The sequence below is a fragment of the Callithrix jacchus genome, chromosome 7 (genome assembly GCF_049354715.1).
Source record: "Callithrix jacchus isolate 240 chromosome 7, calJac240_pri, whole genome shotgun sequence".
Classification (NCBI taxonomy): domain Eukaryota; kingdom Metazoa; phylum Chordata; class Mammalia; order Primates; family Cebidae; genus Callithrix; species Callithrix jacchus.
Genome location: NC_133508.1, coordinates 132,847,906 through 132,870,238, shown reverse-complemented (window position 1 = coordinate 132,870,238; position 22,333 = coordinate 132,847,906). Strand labels below are relative to the sequence as shown.

The 22,333-nt window shown below is 42.7% G+C and overlaps 2 protein-coding genes across 5 annotated transcripts in view; one reads left to right on the top strand and one right to left on the bottom strand.

Moving 5' to 3' along the window:
- Nucleotides 1-4,557, top strand: part of CNN3 (calponin 3) — a 29,435-nt gene extending 24,878 nt beyond the window's left edge. For both annotated transcript variants that reach the window (XM_035252209.3, XM_009001753.5), the window contains exons 6-7: nt 2,008-2,154; nt 3,439-4,557. In XM_035252209.3, coding sequence (XP_035108100.1) covers nt 2,008-2,154; nt 3,439-3,780 — 489 coding nt within the window. In that variant the 3' untranslated portion in view covers nt 3,781-4,557. The remainder of the gene's footprint in view (nt 1-2,007; nt 2,155-3,438) is intronic.
- Nucleotides 4,558-6,457: 1,900 nt separating this feature from the next.
- Nucleotides 6,458-22,333, bottom strand: part of SLC44A3 (solute carrier family 44 member 3) — a 71,890-nt gene continuing 56,014 nt past the window's right edge. For all 3 annotated transcript variants that reach the window (XM_009001749.4, XM_009001752.5, XM_009001750.4), the window contains exons 13-15: nt 10,707-10,844; nt 9,142-9,378; nt 6,458-6,692 (exon numbers count right to left, since the gene is read on the bottom strand). In XM_009001749.4, coding sequence (XP_008999997.3) covers nt 6,588-6,692; nt 9,142-9,378; nt 10,707-10,844 — 480 coding nt within the window. In that variant the 3' untranslated portion in view covers nt 6,458-6,587. The remainder of the gene's footprint in view (nt 6,693-9,141; nt 9,379-10,706; nt 10,845-22,333) is intronic.

Here is a 22,333-nt window from a genome sequence, read left to right as displayed (position 1 = left end):
GTGTGTGTGTAGTTTACGTATTTTATGTCGATTTAAAGCCCATAAGACAGTAATTTTTAGAGGAAACCTCAGGTATGCCACCTGACTTGACAGTTATTTCCCCCAGGAAATGAAAATTTTTATTTGAATCATATTGTCTATTTTTTTTTTTAATTAAAAAATGCACTTTAAAATTTTTTATCTTTTTTTTTTCCTCCCCAAGATGGAGCCTCGCTCTGTCACCCAGGCTAGAGTGCAGTGGTGCGATTTTGGCTCACGGCAACCTCTGCTTCCTGGATTCAAGCGATTCTCCTGCCTCAGCCTCCCAAGTAGCTGGGATTATAGGCATGAGCCACCACACCCAGCTAAGTTTGTATTTTTAGTAAAGAGCAGCCTTTTGGGAGGCAAAACCCTATGTTGGCCAGGCTGGTCTTTAACTCCTGACCTCAGGTGATCTACCCGCCTTGGCCTCCCAAAGTGATAGGATTACAGGGGTGAGCCACCGCACCCAGCTTATTTTATCTTTTATGTGTAGGTGGGATCTCACTTTGTTGCCCAGGATAGTCTCAAACTCCTGCACTCAAGCAATTTTCCTGCCTTTGCCTCCCAAAGTGCACCACCACACCCAGCCAGAAAATGCACTTTATAAATTCCTTAATGTTAGTGACCAAATGAGGCAATTTTACAAAACCTTAATGCCAGAGTCACTTATTTACAGTACTAAAGCATGATAGAGCAGCCAAGCCCTGTTAGAATTTGTCAGTTTAAATTCTTCTGACATACATAGTTGAGATGTTTTCCTTCCCTTCATTGTTCCCCTGGAGAGTGTCATGGAAACATCACTGCTCATGTCCTAAATGTTGTTGGCTTTCCTCTCCAATACCTGCTTGATACAATGCCCCTTTCTTGACCAAGTCTTTGTAAGCTGGATTTATTTTTACACAGTACAAAATTGTATTGGTGGTGAGAAACTGGAAACCTACATTTCAGAACAACAATTGGTTGAATTACGACTCCATAAAAGCAAAATGGAATGTAAAATTATACAGTAGAGGTTGAAAAGATAGGTTATGGGGGAAAATCAGATCATCAAAAATCAGGTCAGTATGCATTTTTAAATTAAAAACGCATACACGTTTTTGTATGTATGTGTAATCTATAGATATATACATAGACACATAGGTAAAAAAAGCTAAAAGGTATTCACAAATGTTGACAGTGAATGGTTGGTGGTGGCACAATGATTTTTGTCCCCATCCTTTTTGCTGATAAGTGTTTTCTGAATTTTCTCCAATGAACCGATTTTATATTTAGTAATAAAGATTTTCTTTAATCTTAATTTTAAAGCAAAGAGATTCAACATCAGAAAAGTGTTTCTAACCAGTGGAACAGGATGTAATGGTCAGTCCTGAAGCTGTACTATTCTCAGTGGGGAAGAAAAGTTGTTTCCCTGAACTTTGCCGAATTCAGATTCCTCATTCCACCTTTCTCCAGCTCTGTCCAAGGACATAGCTGTTGCAGAAATAAAATGTGGTTCCTTTCTGCCGAAAATGTTGGTGATTTTGAAACTTAAAGAAGCCCTTGTTAAACTCCCAGAGAATACACCTGGCATTTGCTTTCACATTTTATGTAAAACATTCCAGGAGTAGAACAGCATATTGTGTGGCCTAGGATTGCTTCTGTTTAAATGACTGAAGCTGGTGCCTCTTAATTTGGTTATCTGGGGAAAGAGTAGCAGAGGAAATTATTCTGCCACTGTAATGAGTTTAGTGTGTCAGTCCACCTGTTCAAGTGTGTTTAATTGTGCTACATGTGAGGTTTTATGTATAGTGGATGTCTTTAAAATTTTCTTTTTAAAGTTAGCACTTGAAATTTGTTTGTAAATGCATAGAAGAGTTGGCTGGAGCCTCAGCTCAGTAACTTGTCAGTTGTGCCGTTCTATCTTTTTAGTAGCATGGAAAGTTTTGTTTGTGTTGTATATATTGTTGACATCTGATAATTAGTGGAATTTTATTTTTAACTTAAAAGATGGGAACCAACAAATGTGCCAGCCAGGCAGGTATGACAGCTTATGGGACTAGAAGGCATCTTTATGATCCCAAAATGCAAACTGACAAACCTTTTGACCAGACCACAATTAGTCTGCAGATGGGCACTAACAAAGGAGCCAGCCAGGTAAGCAATACCTTTTTATTTGTGCAAGAGTACACTTACTTTATTCTTATTAACTACAAGTTTAAAGTAGGCATTTTTTATATAGTTTAGAGTATATTCCTTTAGGAATGTGAACTTTGCTGGGAAAGCAAAAGAATCAAAAGCCCTTTTCGATAGCAGCAAAAGTATGATGTGTCTTATGGTTTTTGGTGGCAGTTAGAACAGCTGGCCTTTCTACCTAGCCAGAAGAAAAAAAGAAATGTTTATTACAGTGTTGTTGCTCCAAAGTCCAAGTAAAATATTGCTCATTTAAATGCTTTTTTTTTTTTTTTAAGGAGCTCTTAATTAATAGGTAAAATGATCTGGTGTTCCACTAAGAAGGATTTAACTGGCATTCCCATTAGAAGTGTCAGTATAAGCAGATGGAAATGCAACATGGTGAAAATACCAGCATACCACATCTAAGATAAATACTTCCTTGTTACAAATAGGTCACCAGCACCTCAGAAGGAAGTTCTAACAACCATTTGAGAACAGACAGGTCCCACATCCAACAACAGTGGGGATAGGGTTTGGAAAACATTTTCTTAGTGAGTCCAAGGTGAGATTTATCACTTTGCCCTTCATGGAACACACATCCTGCCAGGTGTGGCATTTTAGCTCGCATAGCTGCCGCTCATGTTTGCTTTTCTACCTACTTTGAACATGGAAGTATGTGCCTGATAAAAGTAGGGAGATGAAGTATGAGTTACTGTACTCTGAAGAAAGAGGCGAGTGACTGTGAAGTGGCTGGCTCTTCTTCTATATCTTAGCCTTTTGGAAAGACTCAAGTCCTTAGGATCTGCTCAACATAGTTTTTGTTGAATATAATTAGCAGCTTTTGAAATTGGTAACCCGGATAGTATATGTGATCCCCATGGGCATTCACATGGAACTTTCAGGTGTGGGAGCATTTTGCTTTCACATTCTTTATGTCTCATCGTCTCCTAAATCAGGAGTAGGCAGTAATGTCTCCATTTTGCATTTGAGAAACCTAGAACTAAATTTACTTGTTTGAGGCCACAGTAATTTTATAGCAGGGCAAGGATTTGAAGAAAGGTCTGAGCTGGCTCAAAAGTCATTGAATATTGCTTCATGGAAGTGATTTGATATCAGGATATTTTGGTTAAGCTAGCTTTACTCCTGAACCAAATGAAAGTTCATGTATTACTGTTCATATTCAATGTGAATTCTATAACTTACAAATTATTCATGAGAATAGATTCCAGCTGCTGTTTTAACTTTTATACTGTGTTCTAATACCAGGCAGGGATGTTAGCACCGGGAACCAGAAGAGATATCTACGATCAGAAGCTAACATTACAGCCAGTGGACAACTCAACAATTTCTCTACAGATGGGTACCAACAAAGTTGCTTCCCAGAAAGGAATGAGTGTGTATGGGCTTGGGCGGCAAGTATATGATCCCAAATACTGTGCTGCTCCGACAGAACCTGTCATTCACAACGGAAGCCAAGGAACAGGAACAAATGGTTCGGAAATCAGTGATAGTGATTATCAGGCAGAATACCCTGATGAGTATCATGGCGAGTACCAGGATGACTACCCCAGAGATTACCCATATAGCGACCAAGGCATTGATTATTAGATCCACACAGAAGGAGCTCAGTATTTAGTCCATTGTTTTTATTCAGTGAGAACCAAGCTAGCCTTGAGTAATTTTTATCTTGTCTTCCTAAAACACTATCAAGCTTATTGTACTTTTAAGAAAAATTGCCTTACATACATTCCTTTTTCCTTTTTCTGTCTCTTCCCTCAATAGTTGCCTTTTAGTGCTGTAATAGATAAATCCTACAGCATAACCAATAACTTGCATATGAAGTAAAAAGGAATACTGTGAAAGGGGAATACTCTTGTACAGCCAGTTCTTTTATGCAAAAATCTATGCATTTTTACAACCTTACATTAAACTGGTATTTTCACACAATAGGAAATTATTATTATTTTTTTTTTACAGTTTAGTGTATCTGGTTTCTACATGGAAGACTAAACTCATGCTTATTGCTAAATGTGGTCTTTGCCAACTAAATCTAAGATGCAGCATTTTAGAAAATTACATATCAATGTTTCTACAGTATTGTTTGCTAATTTTTAAATAAAGTCATGATCAGTGTGCATTTGTGATTATATGTGTACTCATTCTCTTACCTAGCGCACAAGATCTTTTCAGAGTGGTGTTTCTAAAGGAGCATGTACAAAAATGGCCTGTAGACACTTAGGTCTGGGTGGTGCATTTGCCCTTCCTGTTTGTGCCAATGTATCAATGTAGAGTTGCTCTGTTTTCTTCAACTGTATTTATTGCTGCATTTCTCAGCAAAACTTATCCCATTGTATTTTTTATAAATAAATATTTTTTTTGAACATTTATATGAACCACAGGCTGATTATTTTCTAGCTAGTTTCTAGATAGGTAGGGTCAGATTTTTTTTAAGTACCTTTTTCCTAGGTACTGTTGCAAGGTACATTAACATTTAATCCACACAACACTGCATTCTTTGCTTAAGGAGATTGAGGCTTAGGAAAATGAAGGGACTCACCCATTACACATAGTAAATTATAGGATTCAAATCATTATCTGACCCTTGCTTATTTCACTGTGACTTGGCTGGGTCAGATTCATCTTAAATTCAACTTGGAGTAAATCTTAAAATAATCTTTAGGAATATTGATAGGAGCGGTGGGGAATTTTCCTATTTTAGGGTAAATAAATATGAATAAGAAACATGCTAGCTCAGCCATAGGATGTGCTGCTTGATAATCAGCCAGGGTTTATAGTGAAACATAAACCTTCAGTCCCGTCAGAGGGAAGAACAAACAATAGCTAGGTGTCAGAGTGACAAAAATGCAGTCACTAAAAATTAACTCACTTTCTGACATTGTCACAGCCAAGCCACATCTTCTGATAGGATTTGCTCTATTAGGTTTGGGGGCAAAACCTGCCAGTTTTTTGTGGAGGGAGATGAGGATATTACACATGGTTTGAAGAGCCCACAAAAGTGAAGTTTATTTGCTCATGATTCCACAATATCTAGGTTTAATGCTTCTGGGAAACCACTTGGAAATGAAACTGTGGGAGTCAACTTAATTAAATGGTGGCATTTAAGAAAAAGTCATTGCATTTAAAGTAGACCTGAGGTCTCAGGCTGTCCTTGTCATCTTTGAAGAGGTGTTTAGGGAAGGGAAGCCTTATATCGCACTACCTGCCCTGCCATTTAAGTCAGATTGATTCCCATGAGGCTGCCAATCAGCATGTTAAATGTTCCTATTTGCTCAGAATTTTAGAAAGGAAAATCTCTTCCCCTCATTCCATCTATGTAAATTTCTAAGGTCCAGGCAGAAGTATTTTTAAAAACTTATCTCCAGGTAATTCTCAGGTGGGGCTGTGGTTGAAAACCACTTCTTCCAGAATGTCTACTGTAAGAGTGCCTTGTGCCTTCCTTGTGTGTCAGGAGTTCTGCGATATATAGTGTGTGCCATCATGGAATGTGATGTGGTGGAGAGAGATAACAAGTGGATTCACAGCCATATCAGAGAGGAGCGTGGAGGAAAAGGACCGAAGAGAGGAGGGCAAGTAATGCTGCTCAGCGGCATTGCAGAAGCATGGTGCTATCGGAGCTGGATTTTGAAGAATAGGAGTTTGCCATTAGCAAAGAGCTGGAAGAGTATTCAGGAAAAAAAGGAAGAGCACGTGCACAACTAAATCACTGGTTACACTCCTGACTCTTGTACATGCCCAGTTCAGGTGGTAACTCATGTTAGGGTTTAAACTTTTGGCTTTTGTCACTAAATCTAAGAATTACACTTTGAAAAGTTAACCCATTTATCATATTTCCAGGATTGGATGAGTAGGGAAATGTCCTACTCTGTATAAGCAACAGTCCAAGCTGGGTATGGTGGCATGCCTATAGTCCCAGCTACTTAAAAGGCTGAGGCAGGAGGATCACTTGAGCCTAGGAGTTGGAGGCTGCAGTGAGCTATGATGGCACCTGTGCATAGCCACTGTACTCCAACCTTGGCAACACAGTGAGACCCTGTCCCTTTAAAAAAAATCCCAGAGATTTCTGCTAACAAAATCCTTATCTTAAAAAGGCTTATTTATTGGTTGTGCACTTACAAACTTACCTCAATTCTTATATAGTATACTTTAAAAATGGATGCATGTAAACATGGTTTTAAAGGAGTGTTTCTGTCCTGATTTGTACCAAAAAGGTTGTAAACTTCTATGGTTCCAGTATCGTTACGAGGTCAAACAATGACAAAGACAATGAAGAAGAATAGGGTTTATTAGGTCTTTAAAAAACAATTCCACTAACTTTTCTCTAGTGATCTTGTCTTCTAATCTGTAAATAGCTCTTAAAAGGAAACTTTTTCCAGGTGCCAATACCTAATGGTTACCTATCTCACCACGGCCTGGAGTTCTGTTCCCTCCTCAGTCCTTAATGAGTCCTTGCGTTGCGGTGCCCTTACATTGTTTAATTTGTTGCTCCCTTTTACAAAACTCTGAAAAACAAAAGAACAAGTTAGATTAGTATTCTGTGTCTGCACTGTTGATAATGTAGGGGGCCAAGGGAAAACTACTCCTTTGCCCTCAAGGTTTGCTGAAGAATTAACTTACAAAAGGCAGATTAACAGGAGAAATGGTGTATCAAATTAGCAGGCACAGGGGAGAATCACAGAATGATTGTGTAACCATGAAATTCGGTACAGATGTGTATCTGTTTTGAGGAAAGGGAGATGGGGAAGTTTGGATGATTTTATGGGGGTGTAAATGACTTTTAGGGGAATTTAATCAGCTTGAAGAACACTTATGGCCTGGTCCAAAATCTATTAGGCCCTCAGAGCAGACGGTGGTTTGTGATAAAAGTCTGCTCAGGTGTGTTGACCAACTCTAGTGTTCGTTTCTGCTATATGAGTCCAGTTAATGGAAAACTTGGAAGGGGCCAGAGGTTGGTTTTTTTTGTGTGTGTGGGTCTGGACTTTAGTAGGCAGATAAGGGAACTTGATTCAGATGACAGCTTTATGCTGTGCTTTGGGAGAAGGTCAGAGAGAACTTGAGGCTTCAGTTCAGCATGTCAAAAGTGCCATCCATATTCTGGAGTATCGGTTTCTGAGTCGCAAAGATAACCATTTACAAGGGGTTCTTGGCCTGAAATTTCAGAGAATTGAATCCTTAAGAAAGTTTCTACTGTTGAAACAACTATTTTAGGGTGGAAAATTTCAAGGTGGATTTCTTTTTTTTTTTTGAGACAGAGTTTTGCTCTTGTTCCCCAGGCTGGAGTGTAATGGCGCAATCTCGGCTCACCGCAACCTCCGCCTCCTGGGTTCAGGCAATTCTCCCACCTCAGCCTCCTGAGTAGCTGGGATTACAGGCACGCGTCACCATGCCCAGCTAATTTTTTGTATTTTTAGTAGAAACGGGGTTTCACCATGTTGACCAGGATGGTCTCGATCTCTTGACCTCGTGATCCACCCGCCTCAGCCTCCCAAAGTGCTGGGATTACAGGCTTGAGCCACCGCGCCTGGCCTTTTTTTTGAGACACAGTCTCCCTCTGTTGCTCAGGCTGGAGTGCAGTAGTGCAATCTCGGCTCACTGCAACCTCTGCCTCCCGTTTGGAGCTGGGATTTCAGGCACGAACCACAGTACCCGGACTTCATGGTGGATTTTTAACTGGAAGAGTAAATCAGGGAATGGAGACCTGGCTAGCTTCACACCATCATCATAAACACTTTCCTTACAGTACATACAAATAAATTAGTAAACAAAAGTAAAAATTGTATTTTGGCAGGGTGTGGTGGCTCACACCTGTAATCCCAGCACTTTGGGAGCCTGAAGCGGGTGGATCACCTGAGGTCAGGAGTTTGAGACCAGCCTGACCAACATGGTGAAACCCTGTCTCTACTAAAAATACAAAATTGGCCAGGTGTGGTGGTGCACGCCTGTAATCCCAGCTACTCGGGAGGCTGAGGCAGGAAAATTGCTTGAACCTAGGAGGCAGAGGTTGCAGTGAGCCAAGATTACACCATTACACTCCAGCTGGGGCAACAAGAGCAAAACTCTGTCTCAGGAAAAAAAAAAAGGTAAAAATTGTGTTTTTATGTTTTATACGGAGAAGGATGAGGATACATTCATTATAAACTATAGAAGTGGTTGTTAAAAAATGGGTGCCTGCTGAACTAAAGAGTGCATTGAATGCTCTATTTAAAGCTAAAAGGGCTTTAACACCTAATTTTTATGGCAACAGAATGAAAGGAAAGGATGAAAATACCATATAACTCAGACAAGGAAAAGAGTTAAGACATCATTCAGCTGTTAAAATAGCCCTGTCTACCCAGGATAAGGCAAATAAGCAACAACTGTGTTGCAAAGGCTGTTGAAACAGCTGCCTGCTATTTCCAGATATAAGCAGTATGGGCGCTCTGCTGAGGGTGTGGCTTTTTTCACACTGGTGTGCCTGGGCTAATAAAGGGCCTGAGAAGTGCAGATCTGTCAATACTGGCACAGAAGAGCACACAAGTGTGCTCTCCCTAACATGGTGGGTGTAAACATGATGCTTGGAAATGCAAAAATGCTTTAGAAAAAGATCAACTGTTAAACTCCTAGACCACCCAAAAGGCCAGACCATGCCATTAGCACCAAGGGGACCTGAACTGTGTTCAGGACACCTGCCCAAGGTAAGAAGTGCTGCTGCTACTTAGGAATCCATCTGATCAGTATTCTGTTCAGCTTCACTTCTCCAGGGAGAAGGTTCTCTGTAAGGGAGGTGGGTTCAGCCTTGGAGAGTTGAGCCCAAATCCTGCTTTCAGGACTTTCAGGCCCTGGGGTAGTAGTAGCCTCAGAGCCCTCTGGAAGAGAGAGGCTGGGTATGAGCGTTCTTTGTGTGTGTCTTTACGAAACTTTTTTGAGATTGTGAGCATGAAGATTGCAATCAGAAATGAAATGTTTGCTTACCAGAAATTCTTGGTCCATAAAGTAGGGCTTTTCTGACGATCCATCATTTGTTTCCAGATCAACAGTAAAACACAGGAAAAGTGCATCCAGCACAGTTTCAAACACGGATAAAAAACTATGAGCTACTAAGTAGGCAAAAAAAGCTACCAGTAACAGAGGGACTGCCCACACCTGGAATGCACGGTTGTAGTTAAAAGCCATGAGTCCTCCAAAAACAGTGAAACACACCACTAACACCTGTTCAAAACAAGAGTTTGTTGAAAATCTTTATGAATCAGTTGCTTAGAAAAATTTTTTTCAGTTACGAGTAATGATTTAATATATGTTCATGTGTGCAACGTGTGTGCACTACTGTAAAGAATGCTTGTCAGAAAATTTGGTAGAATGAAACAGGAAAAAACGAAAAGCTGTTATCAAAAGGAAACTCAGTTAATGGTGGGTAGGAAGGTTATGTTTAATTTTATCTGTGCCTAGCTTTTGTATTTATATAAATGTAATAATATCTCACACACTTTTATTCTGTTTTTTTACTTAACACCAAAATAAGCACGTTCACTTTAAAACTTTTTTAGAACCTGCCCCCACCCCACCTGCAACTTTTTTTTAAGACTCACTCTGTAGCCCAGGCTGGAGCGCAGTGGTGTGATCTCAGCTCACTGCAACCTCCGCCTCCCAGGTTCAAGCGATTCCCCTGCCTCAACCTCCCAAGTAGCTGAGATTACAGGTGTGAGCCACCAAGGCCTGGCTAATTTTTGTATTTTTAGTAGAGATGGGGTTTCACCATGTTGGCCAGGCTGATCTCAAACTTCTGACCTCAGGTGATTTGCCTGCCTTGGCCTCTCAAAATGCTGGGATTACATGTGTGAGCCACTGCGCCTGGCCCAAGTTTCAATACTATTTCCATATATTCTTAAGGAGAAACAAAACACACAAACATTCATTTTCTGAGGTTAGTAGCATTTTCATTTTAGACCTGAAAAAGGGAATCAGAATGTAGAACTGATCACAGGTGAGAGGGTAAGACTAGGATGAATATTCTGGCTCTACCTATTGTAGTACCCTGGAAAGGTTATGAAACCATTTCCTCTTCTGCAAAGTAGAGATACCTCATGGAATTGAGTATTAAATGAGATAATGAAGCGCAGCAGCCACTATAGAGTTAAGTAGTCAAGAAATACAGTTCCCTTTTATTTTTTCCTCTTTGAGAGGGAGTTTTGCTGTTGTTACCCAGACTGGAGTGCAATGGCACGATCTCAGCTCATCGCAACCTCCAGCTTCTGGGTTCAAGCAATTCTCCTGTCTCAGCCTCCTGAGTAGCTGGGACTACAGGCGCGCACCACCATGCCCAGCTAATTTTTGTATTTTTAGTAGAGACGGGGTTTCACCTTGTTGACCAGGATGGTCTCCATCTCTTGACCTTGTGATCCACCCGCCTCGGCCTCCCAAAGTGCTGGGATTATAGGCATAAGCCACCACGCCCAGCCTTATAATTCCCATTCAAACCAATTGTTGTGTGGCTTAATTTTTAGAATCCCAGGCTCCTTTATTTAGTCAAGACATCTCACCTTTCCTAGAAAAATTATGAAGTCTCCAAAACAGTTAATAGATGTAAGATGACTTGAATTCTTGGACAAGATTTTGACTGCATCTTTTGCTGATGTACAGAAATCTGTCCCATTAATAGCAGTTGTAGTATATGCATTCTGAAACAGAAGAGAATTGTTTAAGAGATAATTTTTATAAGTATTGTTTTAAAGGCAATATAATGATAATATAAAGTGTTTACAAACTAGAGAGAGTTACAATAAACCTACTCTCTCTACCCATAACAAATACCATTTTCAAAGTCCTTTCCAAGCTTGCCATAGAATTTTCCATCAGATGTCAGATGAATTCCCTGCAAAAATGCCTTAATAGTATTCCACAGGGAGCTCTTGGTTTTGGACTTATAGAGGATGTGTGTGAAATTTGCTTTGAAAATCTCAAAGGAGCTGTTGCTGGAAAGCTGCTCCAGTTTGGGGGCTTGAGTCTCGTGCAGGGAGGTGGAAACTCATTTACTCACATTATTTAACTAGGCATCTTCCATCATCTCAGGTTTGCAGAGCCCTGATGACCAATCCCTTCATCCTCAGAACACATCTGTAGGATGGGTGAGTGAAGAATGGCATAATTCTTCCTTTATAGTCTGGAAACCATGATCAAAGGCATTTCCCCCAGGTCCCCTGGTGAATCCATGAGACAGAGACCTTTTTATTTTTATTTTTTAAATTCTAACCTTCTGGACATTACACTATCAATTTTCATTAGGAAAAACTGCTATTTAAAAGCATGGTGGTTACAGTAAGCACAGGCTCTGTGGCCAGACTGTCTCTGTGCTCAAATCCCAGTTCTACCACTGACTAGCTGTTGGTCTTGGGCAAATCATCTAACCTCTCTAAGACCTCAATTTCCTCATCTATAAAATGACTTACAGCACCCACCGCAAAGGGATGTTGGGAGGATTAAAGAGCATACTCCCTGTAAAACACACAGAAAATGTGTAATAAAGAGTGGTTATCATCATCCAGACATCACCAAAGATGATCTCATTTACAACTGGGAACACAGAGGCAACTCTTTAAGCTCCTCAGGAGGTGTGGCAAGGGCCTGTGGTTGCCTGACCTGTAGGCTTTAATCCCTCACATCCACAGGGATCCAGGAAAGGGCTTTCAGACGACATGCCAGTCCCCAGCATTGTCTTGCTTTGCTACGGCAGCTCCACCACGTGCTGCTCAGCCTCTGTCTCTGTCTCCTCTCTTTATTCTGGCTGTCTCCAGCCCACCACCCCCATCACTTGCCTGCTCTAAACTTCCTAAAGTGCTTTCTGCTTCCCACGGAGAAGCCCTGTTTTTGTGGGGACTTCTTTTTCTGCAGACCACTGCCTCGTATTCAATTTAGCATCATCTCTCCTAAGTGATAAAAACAGAGTTTGCTCTTTGGCTAATATGATTAAGTTAAAAAGGTATTATACTTTCTCAAGCATGTGTTGAGTCCAAAGAGTTTGGGACCCATAAGCATTTATCTTTTCTTATGTATCAAGCCTATTGAAAGAGGGCATTAAAACCACTCTGATCGAGAAATTATATATGCCTTCCTGCAGGTACCATACCACTAGCATTTTGCCAGATTCAACCCTGAGTGCAACAGAGAGATCTAGAATTAATGTCTGAATGAATAGGGGGAGGACGGAGGAATCACTCAAGACACAGGATATGGATTGAACATTTCTGCAGTCTCAGCATTAGCTAATTTGTACTTATTCTGAGTAGAAGCTGCTTGTCTGGCAGCTGGAAGATGGATTACACTAACATTTTCATCATAAGCCCTTGTTCTCAACATTTGTATTTTCCTGGGACGACAGAACTCAGGGCTAACATGCCAAGGTAATCTGCAGACTCTAACAATATGTGGAAGTGATCGGCTATAAAAAGGATTAGGAAACATGTTTTATTGGTTGTGGAAATTAATCAAGAGATCCTGAAGGCTAACCTTTAAACAAGCAAGCAGGAGGTAGTGGCGTTTGGCTTTTGATTTATCCTCAGACAAAATTCTGTGTGCATACTTCTTTAGTGTCACAAAACAGGTGGGCAGATATTTCTATGTCTTGAAATTGAAGCTATAAACACACAAGATAGATACGAGGAAGGATTCCCACATTGGCAGTGGTAGCACCTTAATATTAAGGTCCCAATTCTCATTCCCTTGCCGGGATTAAAGACTCCCTCCAGGTACGGGAGGATTCGTTTTCAGACTTTCATGGACTGGTCACCTGGGACTGTCCTGAGAGGCTGAGAAGCACTGAGGGCGGCCCTGTGTGGCTGTGAGGGCTTCAAAACAATGAACTACATAGCACAAGTGCACACGTGAGAGCCACAAAGAGCACAACCACAGGCTGGAGGGAAAGGGGAGGAGAAGGCCTGGCAGGAGGGATCAGGGAAGGCTTCATGGAAGTGGCACGTGAGCTGGCCCCAATGTTGCCTGTCTCCAGCAGGGGAGGAGGTGGCAGCAGGAGCCAGCAAAGTGAGCTGCAGATGTGAGCGTACCAGCAGGCACTGGGGGGCCCAAGCAGAGGAGAAATGGGAAACGGGTCTGGAAGAGTCAGGGGTCAGACCTCGGTGGGTGGGGCTGACACAATGGAGCAAGGGTAGTGAAAGGAAGTTTCAGGAGGACTCATGATTTTCAGCCTGTGCTTCTGGAATCTCCCCCAGGCTGTCCTGGAAAGCTCAGGTCAGATCTCCCTCATCACCATCTTCTGCTGAGCCACGAAGCTCTGCATCTTTCAAGGCTCCTTCCTATTCAAGCCTAGGAGACTCTCCAAGCACCTCCACAATGCCTAAGTGCCCCTGCTGGAGTGGGGGCACATGCTGTGTGACCAGACAGCCATTGAGCACACCAGCTCGCCAGCAGTCATAAGCCAGGGGCTAGCCCCCCAAGACCGTGAGTTCCTCTCTGGAGAAAACAGGAGTATTAGGAATAGTAACTCCTCCCAGGCACTCTGGCTCCCCTCCACCCCCACCTTGGTGGATGCCTTAGTGATATATTCCAAATGCCTTGGCACAGACCTAACAGTAGCTACAACTTCCTAGTTTGTATCTGTGGCCTTTTTCTTTTCCAGTCAGTAGGCAGGTGTGCAATTTCTGTGTGCAAATAAATAATGCTAATAATAAATGATAATGGCATCAGTCTAGCGTGAAGTGCCAGGCTCTATGCGACATCTCCCAGAATGCATTAACTCATTGAAATCCTCTTAACTCCAACCCAATGAGGCGGTTAAGGAAACTAAAGCACAGAGAGGTAAAGGAGCGCGCCCCCGGTTCCACGCATGTGACAGGTGTTGAGTCTGTTCTGCATGAAGAAGACCTCTAACTCATTCAGGCCCATCTGCAGGAAAACATTTACTTTGAGCTGTACTTCGTGCTTTTCCTCCCAAAACGTTCAAAACAGCAAAGTGGAGTTGTAATGAGATGCACCCTTGAAAACAGCTGAAGTTGTGGCAGGACGGCTTAGCGGAAAGAGGCTGCCTTCCAGTCATGTTGCCTTCCAAGAGCTGCCGAACCACTTCCACCAAATCACGTCACTTCTCAAAGGCCCTCACTTTGCTGCTTGGAAAAGACGTTCATCAACTCCAACGTTCCATGATGCCTTATGTTTGTGCTTCATAGCCAGCCACCTTCAGATCATCATCTCATTAGAGCTCATCTGTTTTCACCGCAACTCAGTGAAATAATCACCATGGGTGGTATTATTCCCCACCCCCTGCCTTTTTTTTTTTTTTTTTGAGATGGAGTTTCGCTCTTGTTACCCAGGCTGGAGTGCAATGGCGCGATCTCAGTTCACCACAACCTCCGCCTCCTGGGTTCAGGCAATTTTCCTGCCTCAGCATCTTGAGTAGCTGGGATTACAGGCACGTACCACCATGCCCAGCCAATTTTTTGTATTTTTAGTAGAAACGGGGTTTCCCATGTTGACCAGGATTGTCTCGATCTCTTGACCTTGTGATCCACCCGCCTTGGCCTCCCAAAGTGCTGGGATTACAGGCGTGAGCCACTGCGCCTGGCCTTTTTTTTTTTTTTTTTTTTTTGAGAGGAAGTCTCATTCTGTTGCCCAGGCTGAAGTGCAATGATGCGATCTTGGCTCTCTGCAACCTCTGCCTCCTGTGTTCAAGCAATTAACCTGCCTCAGCCTCCTGAGTAATTGGGACTACAGGCGCCCACCACCATGCCCAGCTAAATTTTCTATTTTTAGTACAGACAAGGTTTCAACATGTTGGCCAGGCTGGTCTCCAACTCCTGACCTCATGTGATCCGCCCGCCTTGGACTCTCAAAGTGTTGGGATTATAGGCAGAGCCACTTCGGCCAGCCAGTATTATTCCCATTTTATAGAAAATTCTAATTACTGAAAAAATGAGATTTAAGTGTACTTTTAGGTAAGAAAAAATCTAGATTACCTCTTTAAGTTACTTTGAGAGTTATCCAAGAATGTTAATTGCAGCTTTAAAATAGAAAGAACTGCTTTTTACTCCTGAAGTCAAACGCTTAGCCAGCCCAGCTCAGCCGTTTTCCCTCATCAGCTGAGTCTGTCCTCTCAATGAACTGAAGTGCTTTCTTCTTTTGGTGGCAGAACTGTGAACCTGGGTTTCTGTCAACTCTTCAAAAAGGTAAACAGAGCTTCCCTCCGTAGTGGAGGGAAAGTATTTGCCAAAACCATGCCGTGAATAGCCAGCTTTATTTCTGGACACCTTCCTCACAGAGTTCCAATATTTATTCTCAAAGCAAGAACTACTAAAACAAACTTGAGAAACTGGACAATGAATAAATAGCATGGGCATTCATACTTTTCTCAGAACTGAAAAAAAATACAGCGAAACCCGAGTCCAGATACATCCCCATACATCCAGGGGCCTTTCTTGAGCCTCCAGTAAAACTGGCAGGAACCGTCCCAGACCAGTTTCATCTTGAGCCCTGTTTTTATCACAAACACATGTGGAGTGAGGCAGCACACAGCCTCTGGGCCTTCCAAGGCCCTCAATTCACTGTTCAGATCCCTTCAGGAATTCACCGGCCACCAGGATGCAAACAAACGTCCAATGAGATGGTGAAGAGGGAAACCAGCCAGTACCCCGGGGCTGCAGCCAGGTGGGAGGTAGGGCGGAAGAAGGAAGAATATGAGAGCTGCCTACAAAGCCCGGCACAGGGCCGTGCTGTTTTATTTGCTCTTTTAAAACTTTTCTTTTTGCTTAATTTTTAGAATGGCTTATTATTTCCATGCTTATCATAAAAAAACAAAAAACAACACAGGGACATAGAAGCAAGAAAGTCACTGTGATCCCACCCCTCAGAAATAACCACTGCTAACATTGCCTGGACCTCACCCCAGCACCCTTCTGTGAATATATGCAGAGGAAAAAAGGCAGGCTGAATACACTGAGCATGGACTACAATAATGAAACCATACTATCCATGATCTTTTAAATCAAAGGACAAATGTTGATTTGACTTCAACAGAAGAAAATGAAACTAAACTGACAATGAAGGAATACCCGAATTTCAGACAAATTGCACCTTCACATAAAACATTTAGGTTTTTAAAAAGCTTTCTGAACATTAGGAAGTTAGAGTATTTATTTTTTTTAACACAGAGTTTTCAGTTGAGGCACTGTAGCTGAGAAAGATGAGTCCTTTCATGCTTTCTCTTGCTTCCTGATTTTAGTGAGTTACATTATTCTGACTTTGTCAGGGTTTTGAACATTTCTAGCGTCTTTGATGATGAAAGTCTCTACATCTAAGTTGTCTTTACTTTGAGACAGGGTTTCACTCTGGCACCCAGGCTGGTGTATAGTGGTACAATCACAGCTCACTGCAGCCTCAACATCCCCCCCAGGCTCAGGTGATTCTCCCACATCAGCCTCCCAAGTAGTTGGGACTACAGGCATGCACCACCTCACCTGGCAAATTTTGTGTAGTTTTTTTTTTTTGTGCAGATGGGTTCTCGCCATATTGCTTAGGCTGGTCACAAATTCCTGAGCTCAAGCTATCTGCCTACCTTGGCCTCCCAAAGTGCTGGGATTATAGGCATGAGTCACCGAACCCTGCCTAGTCTTTGTTTTTTAATGAGGCGTATCCAGCACTTGCCACCGTACCTGCTCCTTCACACACCTGCTGTGGGCCACTGCATTCACACCATCAGATGCGGTTCTCTCGCCTGAAATGCCTTCTGACTGCTGGCCTCTCTGTGGGGCTAACATTTGTTGAACAGATAAAGAAAGATGCTCTAGCAAACCAAGAATGTCTTCTAAATAATACTTCTTCATATGAAACCCAAATTCAGTTGATTGATCCCTTTGTCCTTTCAGTAGAATTCGGATTAAAAGGCATCCTTGATATCACCAAGAAAAGCACTCTCATTTCACCAATGAGGAATCGGCAATCTCAACAGGCTGTGACCAGGAAGAGGAAGTGACAAAGATGGAACAGGAATCAGGTGCTCACAGCCAGTACTCTTTGTGTTAGACAAGCCTCATCCTCCCACAAATTCAGAAAAGACCAAGTTATGCAACGGCATCTTCCTGGACTTGATCCTTCATTGATCCGCCAGCAAAGCTCCGCACTCTGCAGGAAAGCCCAGCAGAACGATGCTTCTTAATGATGAGATAGGTCCAAGTTACAGGTCTGTGTGGAAGTGTCACCTTCATCCCCCAAACTCTCTCCCAGTTGGAGTGCTGTCACATCCTTTAATCTCCTTTGACCTGTGCATAATCAGTTGAGCGAATGAGCAAATCAGAAGGAAGGCCTGGTCTTCCGGAAGGCAAAATTAAACAGTAGAGCCATGACATGGGACACACAGAGGATGGGGAATGCTTGGGCTTCCTTGGAAGGAAGATTACATAGATGAGCTGTCCCTGTTAGTGCCACTCACTAGTTTCCTCCTCCTTTCCCTTATCCTTGACAAGGAACTCCAGGAAGCACAGCAAAGCCCTGGTAGGCCATAGCTTTTGGAGTCACGAGGGTGACCACATAGTAGTGCTGTCACCCTGGATATGCTCTTCATCCTCTGGGACTCAGTTTCCTCCTTTGTACAATGGGAATAATACCTATCTAATACAGAGTCCTAGAGAAGATAAACTGAGACTGTGTATACCAAATGTTTACCATGGTGCCCAGCATACTGGGCCAACTCAGTGGATGTCTATGGGACTTACAGACTTTAGAAGGCTGGTTCTTAAGAGAATGTCAACCTTCTCTGATTTGGAGCCCAGAACTGAGGAAATGGTGGGAGAGAGATGGAGAGCAGAAATGGGAACATTCGTGTATTTAATATGTTGCATGTTTGGGGGAAATAATTTTAAGCCAGGGGCACGTCCCTCCACAAGCACACTATTGGTGAGCCTCGGGCTGGGGAAGCCAGAGCTGCCCTGCCAGGCTGCTTGGGGAAGGCCGGCTGATGGAGAGCCTGGTGGGAAATCCAAGGTCACTGGCTGCTGGGAGTACCTATCATTTGGTAACATAGCCTGGTCCACCTTGCAGTGAAAAACGTTTATAATTTAAAGGCATTTGCTTCAGAGCCATTCACTGTAGTAGCATCTCTTTACTTTCTTTTGAGATGGGGTCTTTCAACATTGCCCAGGCTGGCCTTGAACTCCTATGCTCCAGCAATCTCCCCACCTTGGCCTACCAAGCAGCTGTGACTATAGGTGCATGCCACCACACCAGGAATTTGCTTTTTTGTTGTCGTTAAAAGCTTGTAACATTCAATTTACCATCTTAGCCATTTATTATTATTATTATTATTTTTGAGACGGAGTTTCACTCTTGTTACCCAGGCTGGAGTACAATGGCGCAATCTCGGCTCACCGCAACGTCTGCCTCCTGGGTTCAGGCAATTCTCCTGCCTCAGCCTCCCGAGTAGCTGGGATTACAGGCACGCGCCACCATGCCCAGCTAATTTTTTGTATTTTTAGTAGAAATGGGGTTTCACCATGTTGACCAAGATGGTCTCGATCTCTTAACCTCGTGATCCACCTGCCTCGGCCTCCCAAAGTGCTGGGATTACAGGCTTGAGCCACCACGCCCGGCCCAATCTTAGCCATTTTTAACTGTAGAGTTCTGTTGTGTTAAGTATATTCACATTGTTGTGCAACAGATCTCTAGAACTTTCTCGTCTTGCAACACTGAAACTCTATACCCACTAAACACTAATTTCCCCTCTCCCTAGCCCCAGCGCCCTCAGGAGCCACCTTTTTACATTCTGTTTCTATGATTTTTGACTACTTTTAGATACTTCAAATACTGCATGATTTTATTCATAATTTGTCTACTTGTACGGTATTTGTTTTTGTTTTTTTTTTTGAGACGGAGTTTCGCTGTTGTTACCCAGGCTGGAGTGCAATGGCGCAATCTCAGCTCACCGCAACCTCCGCCTCCTGGGTTCAGGCAATTCTCCTGCCTCAGCCTCCTGAGTAGCTGGGATTACAGGCACGCGCCACCATGCCCAGCTAATTTTTTGTATCTTTAGTAGAGACGGGGTTTCACCATGTTGACCAGGATGGTCTCGATATCCTGACCTCGTGATCCACCCACCTCGGCCTCCCAAAATGCTGGGATTACAGGCTTGAGCCACTGCGCCCGGCCTAAGGTATTTGTTAAATACAGTATTTTGACTACTATATTCAGCATTTGAAGTATCTAAAGTAGTCAAAATATTGTATTTGACAAATACAGTAAAAGTAGACAAATACTGTATGAATGGAATCAGTATTGAGGTTCAGAAAGAAATCACACTGTATGGATGATTGGAAATACTGAGTGGAATCATACAGTATTTGTCCTTTTGTGACTGGCTTACTTACTTTAGCATAATGTCCTTGGGGGTTATCTATGTTGTAACATATGACAGGATTTCCTTCTAAGGAAAAGAAGAAAATACTTGGCTACAAAATATTCTGCTGTATGGCTATATTACATTTGCTTTAACCATTCATCTGCTGATGGCACTTAGGCTGTTTCCACCTCTTGGCCATTGAGAGTGTGCTGTGATGAACACAGGTGTGCAAATATCTCTGAGATCCTGCTTCGAATTCTTTTTTAGACCCAGAAATAGAACTGTTGGACCCTATGGTATTATAGACCCATTTTTGATTTTTTGAGGAAACTCCATAGTGTTTTCCATAATGGTTACAACATTTTACATTTCCGCCAACAGTGCACAGGGGTTCCAGGCTTCCGCACTCACCAACACTTATTTTCTGTTCTTTTGATGGTGGCCATCCTGATGGGTGTGAGGTGATATACTGCGGTTTTGATTGACATTTTCCTAATGATTAGTGAGGTTTAGATTCTCTAAAGAAATGTCTTTTCAAGTCCTTTGTCCATTTTTAAATTGTTTTTTTTTGTTGTTGTTGTTACATGGTAGAAGTTCCTTACGTATTTTGGACATAAACTTCTTAGCATATGTAACTTAGTTATTTTCTCCTATTCTGTAGGATGACTTTCCACTCTGTTTTCTTGGATGTGTAGAAGTTTTTAAGTTTGAGGTGGTCCCGTTTGTCCACTTTTGATTGTGTTGTCTGTGCTTTTGGTGTCATATCCAAACAATCACTGCCAAATCCAATGTTCTGACAATTTTCTCTGTATTTTATTCTAGAAGTTTTATAGTTTTATGTCTTTAGTTCATTTTAATTTTCCTGTATGATATCAGGTAAGGGTCCCACTTCATTCTTTTGCATGTGGATATCCAGTTTTCTCAAGATCATTTGCTGAAGAGACTGTCCTTTCTCCATTGTGTGGTCTTGGCATCTTTGCCAAAAATCATTTGGCGAAATATGCAAGGTGTCATTTCTGGGCTTCCCACTGTGTTCGCATGGTCTATAGATCTATCTAGCACGGTGTATCTATGTTTATGCCAGTACCACACCATTTTCATTACTGTGGCTTTGTAGTGTGACAGCTATTTTCTTTCTGAACCTCAAAGACTACTTGTCCCTCCCATTTTAGCCTCCTCTTTCCACTGGCTCTTCTGCTCAGAAAGTAGTTTCCCTTGCAGTCAGTTCTAAATGTGGTTAGGGCAGCTCCAACAAGAAAGGGCAGCTCCTTTGAGCCAGTATTTCTTTTTTCTTTATTGCTTCCCTGATCCTCTTGGTATATGCTAAAAAGCTGTGTGAAGGCAGCATGAACCCAGGGCTGGTACTGAGGCGGCCTGGGTCTTCAAATTCATTCTTCAATCCTCGGACACTCATGGAAGGTCTGCTTTGGCCAAGCTTCAGGCTGGGGGCTGGGGACAGGGCACTAAGCAAGATCAGGAGCCTTGTGTTCTTTGGGTCCCACCCAAGTTTCTCTGTTGTTGCTTTGATGGAAGTGAGACGTGGGCATGGCAAGCACGCCCAAAGCACCCCCTCCACCCCTGCTGGGGTGCATCCTGATGAAGTCATTCAGCCTCAGCTGTCTCGTTCCTGGGATGAATGCAAGTCTAGCAAATGTTCTCTCTACCCCACCCAGGCCAACTGAGGCATTCCATAGAAGGTAAGAGACAGAGAAGAGGAAACCACTTGAAAAACTGCCAAAGCCTGCACCCACTTGCCAAAACTTTTAGGAACTTTCTTGCCCCGCCTAGATAAGAAAGCTATTTGGAGCAAAATTCTCTTAGCCACTTCCTCTTCTGCTTTTCACAAACCTGCTTCTCAAATGTCTATAGAGAGGGAACTCTCAATGGAAGGAGGAATGCTCAGCCATCCCTAAGACATGTATGATGGTTGACTTCGCTCCCTTTGCTTCTGTTTCTCTTCCTCATGTATTTTCTTTTTCTCTTCTCTCCACGTTCCCCATTCAAGCAGGACTCAGGCATTGTGCTCATTCCCCCAGTTAAGGTTAGGAGGCCAGGTGGGGAGAGGAGTGAAGAAGACATCCAGTCTTCAATTCTCACTGGCTTTTGTTTCCCAAAGTTTTAGGCTCTTTAAGCCCTTACCTAAGGTGAAGGAAGAAGTTTCCCAATATAGACAAATACTTTGGAGCAGCAGGTGAGTGTGCAAATCTTCCTCCAGCCCAAGTTTATGATACTTTCCTGGGCTGGAGAAGAGGAAACAAAGGTCTGTGGGTCTTGACTGAAGGTCCAGATTTGCCCCCATCTTTTAACGCAGCTTGGAGAAGTGGCAAGGCTCTTCTATGACCATTCCCAGGGTCCTGGTTTGCCTGGGGGTGAGGGGGTTCCAGAGACATGGGGCTTCCAGGTCACTAGGACAGTTGGTCACCTAGTGCTAGCACTTCAAGGCAGATAGGACCAGAGGTGACCAATGGAAAAGATTCCTACTTCCCAAACAGGGCCTGAGGAGCCATAAAGATGGGAAGATGATGTCTCAAGGTCAATCTATATCTACTAATGTCCGGGTCACCTGAAAACTCATATAACCCCAAGGAGGGATAGCTCAGGAATAACAAAGTTTTCCACCAACCCATTAGGTTGAGACATGATACAGTATCATCTGCACATCTGAATCTGTGGCTGCCCTTCACAGCATGTGGAAGTCATTCAAAGATGAGACTCAGGTGGTGGTGCCTGGACTGTCGCGAGAGTCCTGTTGTAGCAGGACATGAATTAGTGACTGCTAAATCAAAATGGCGTGTATTCCTTCAGCCACAGTGACTCACGCCTCCTTTCATATGC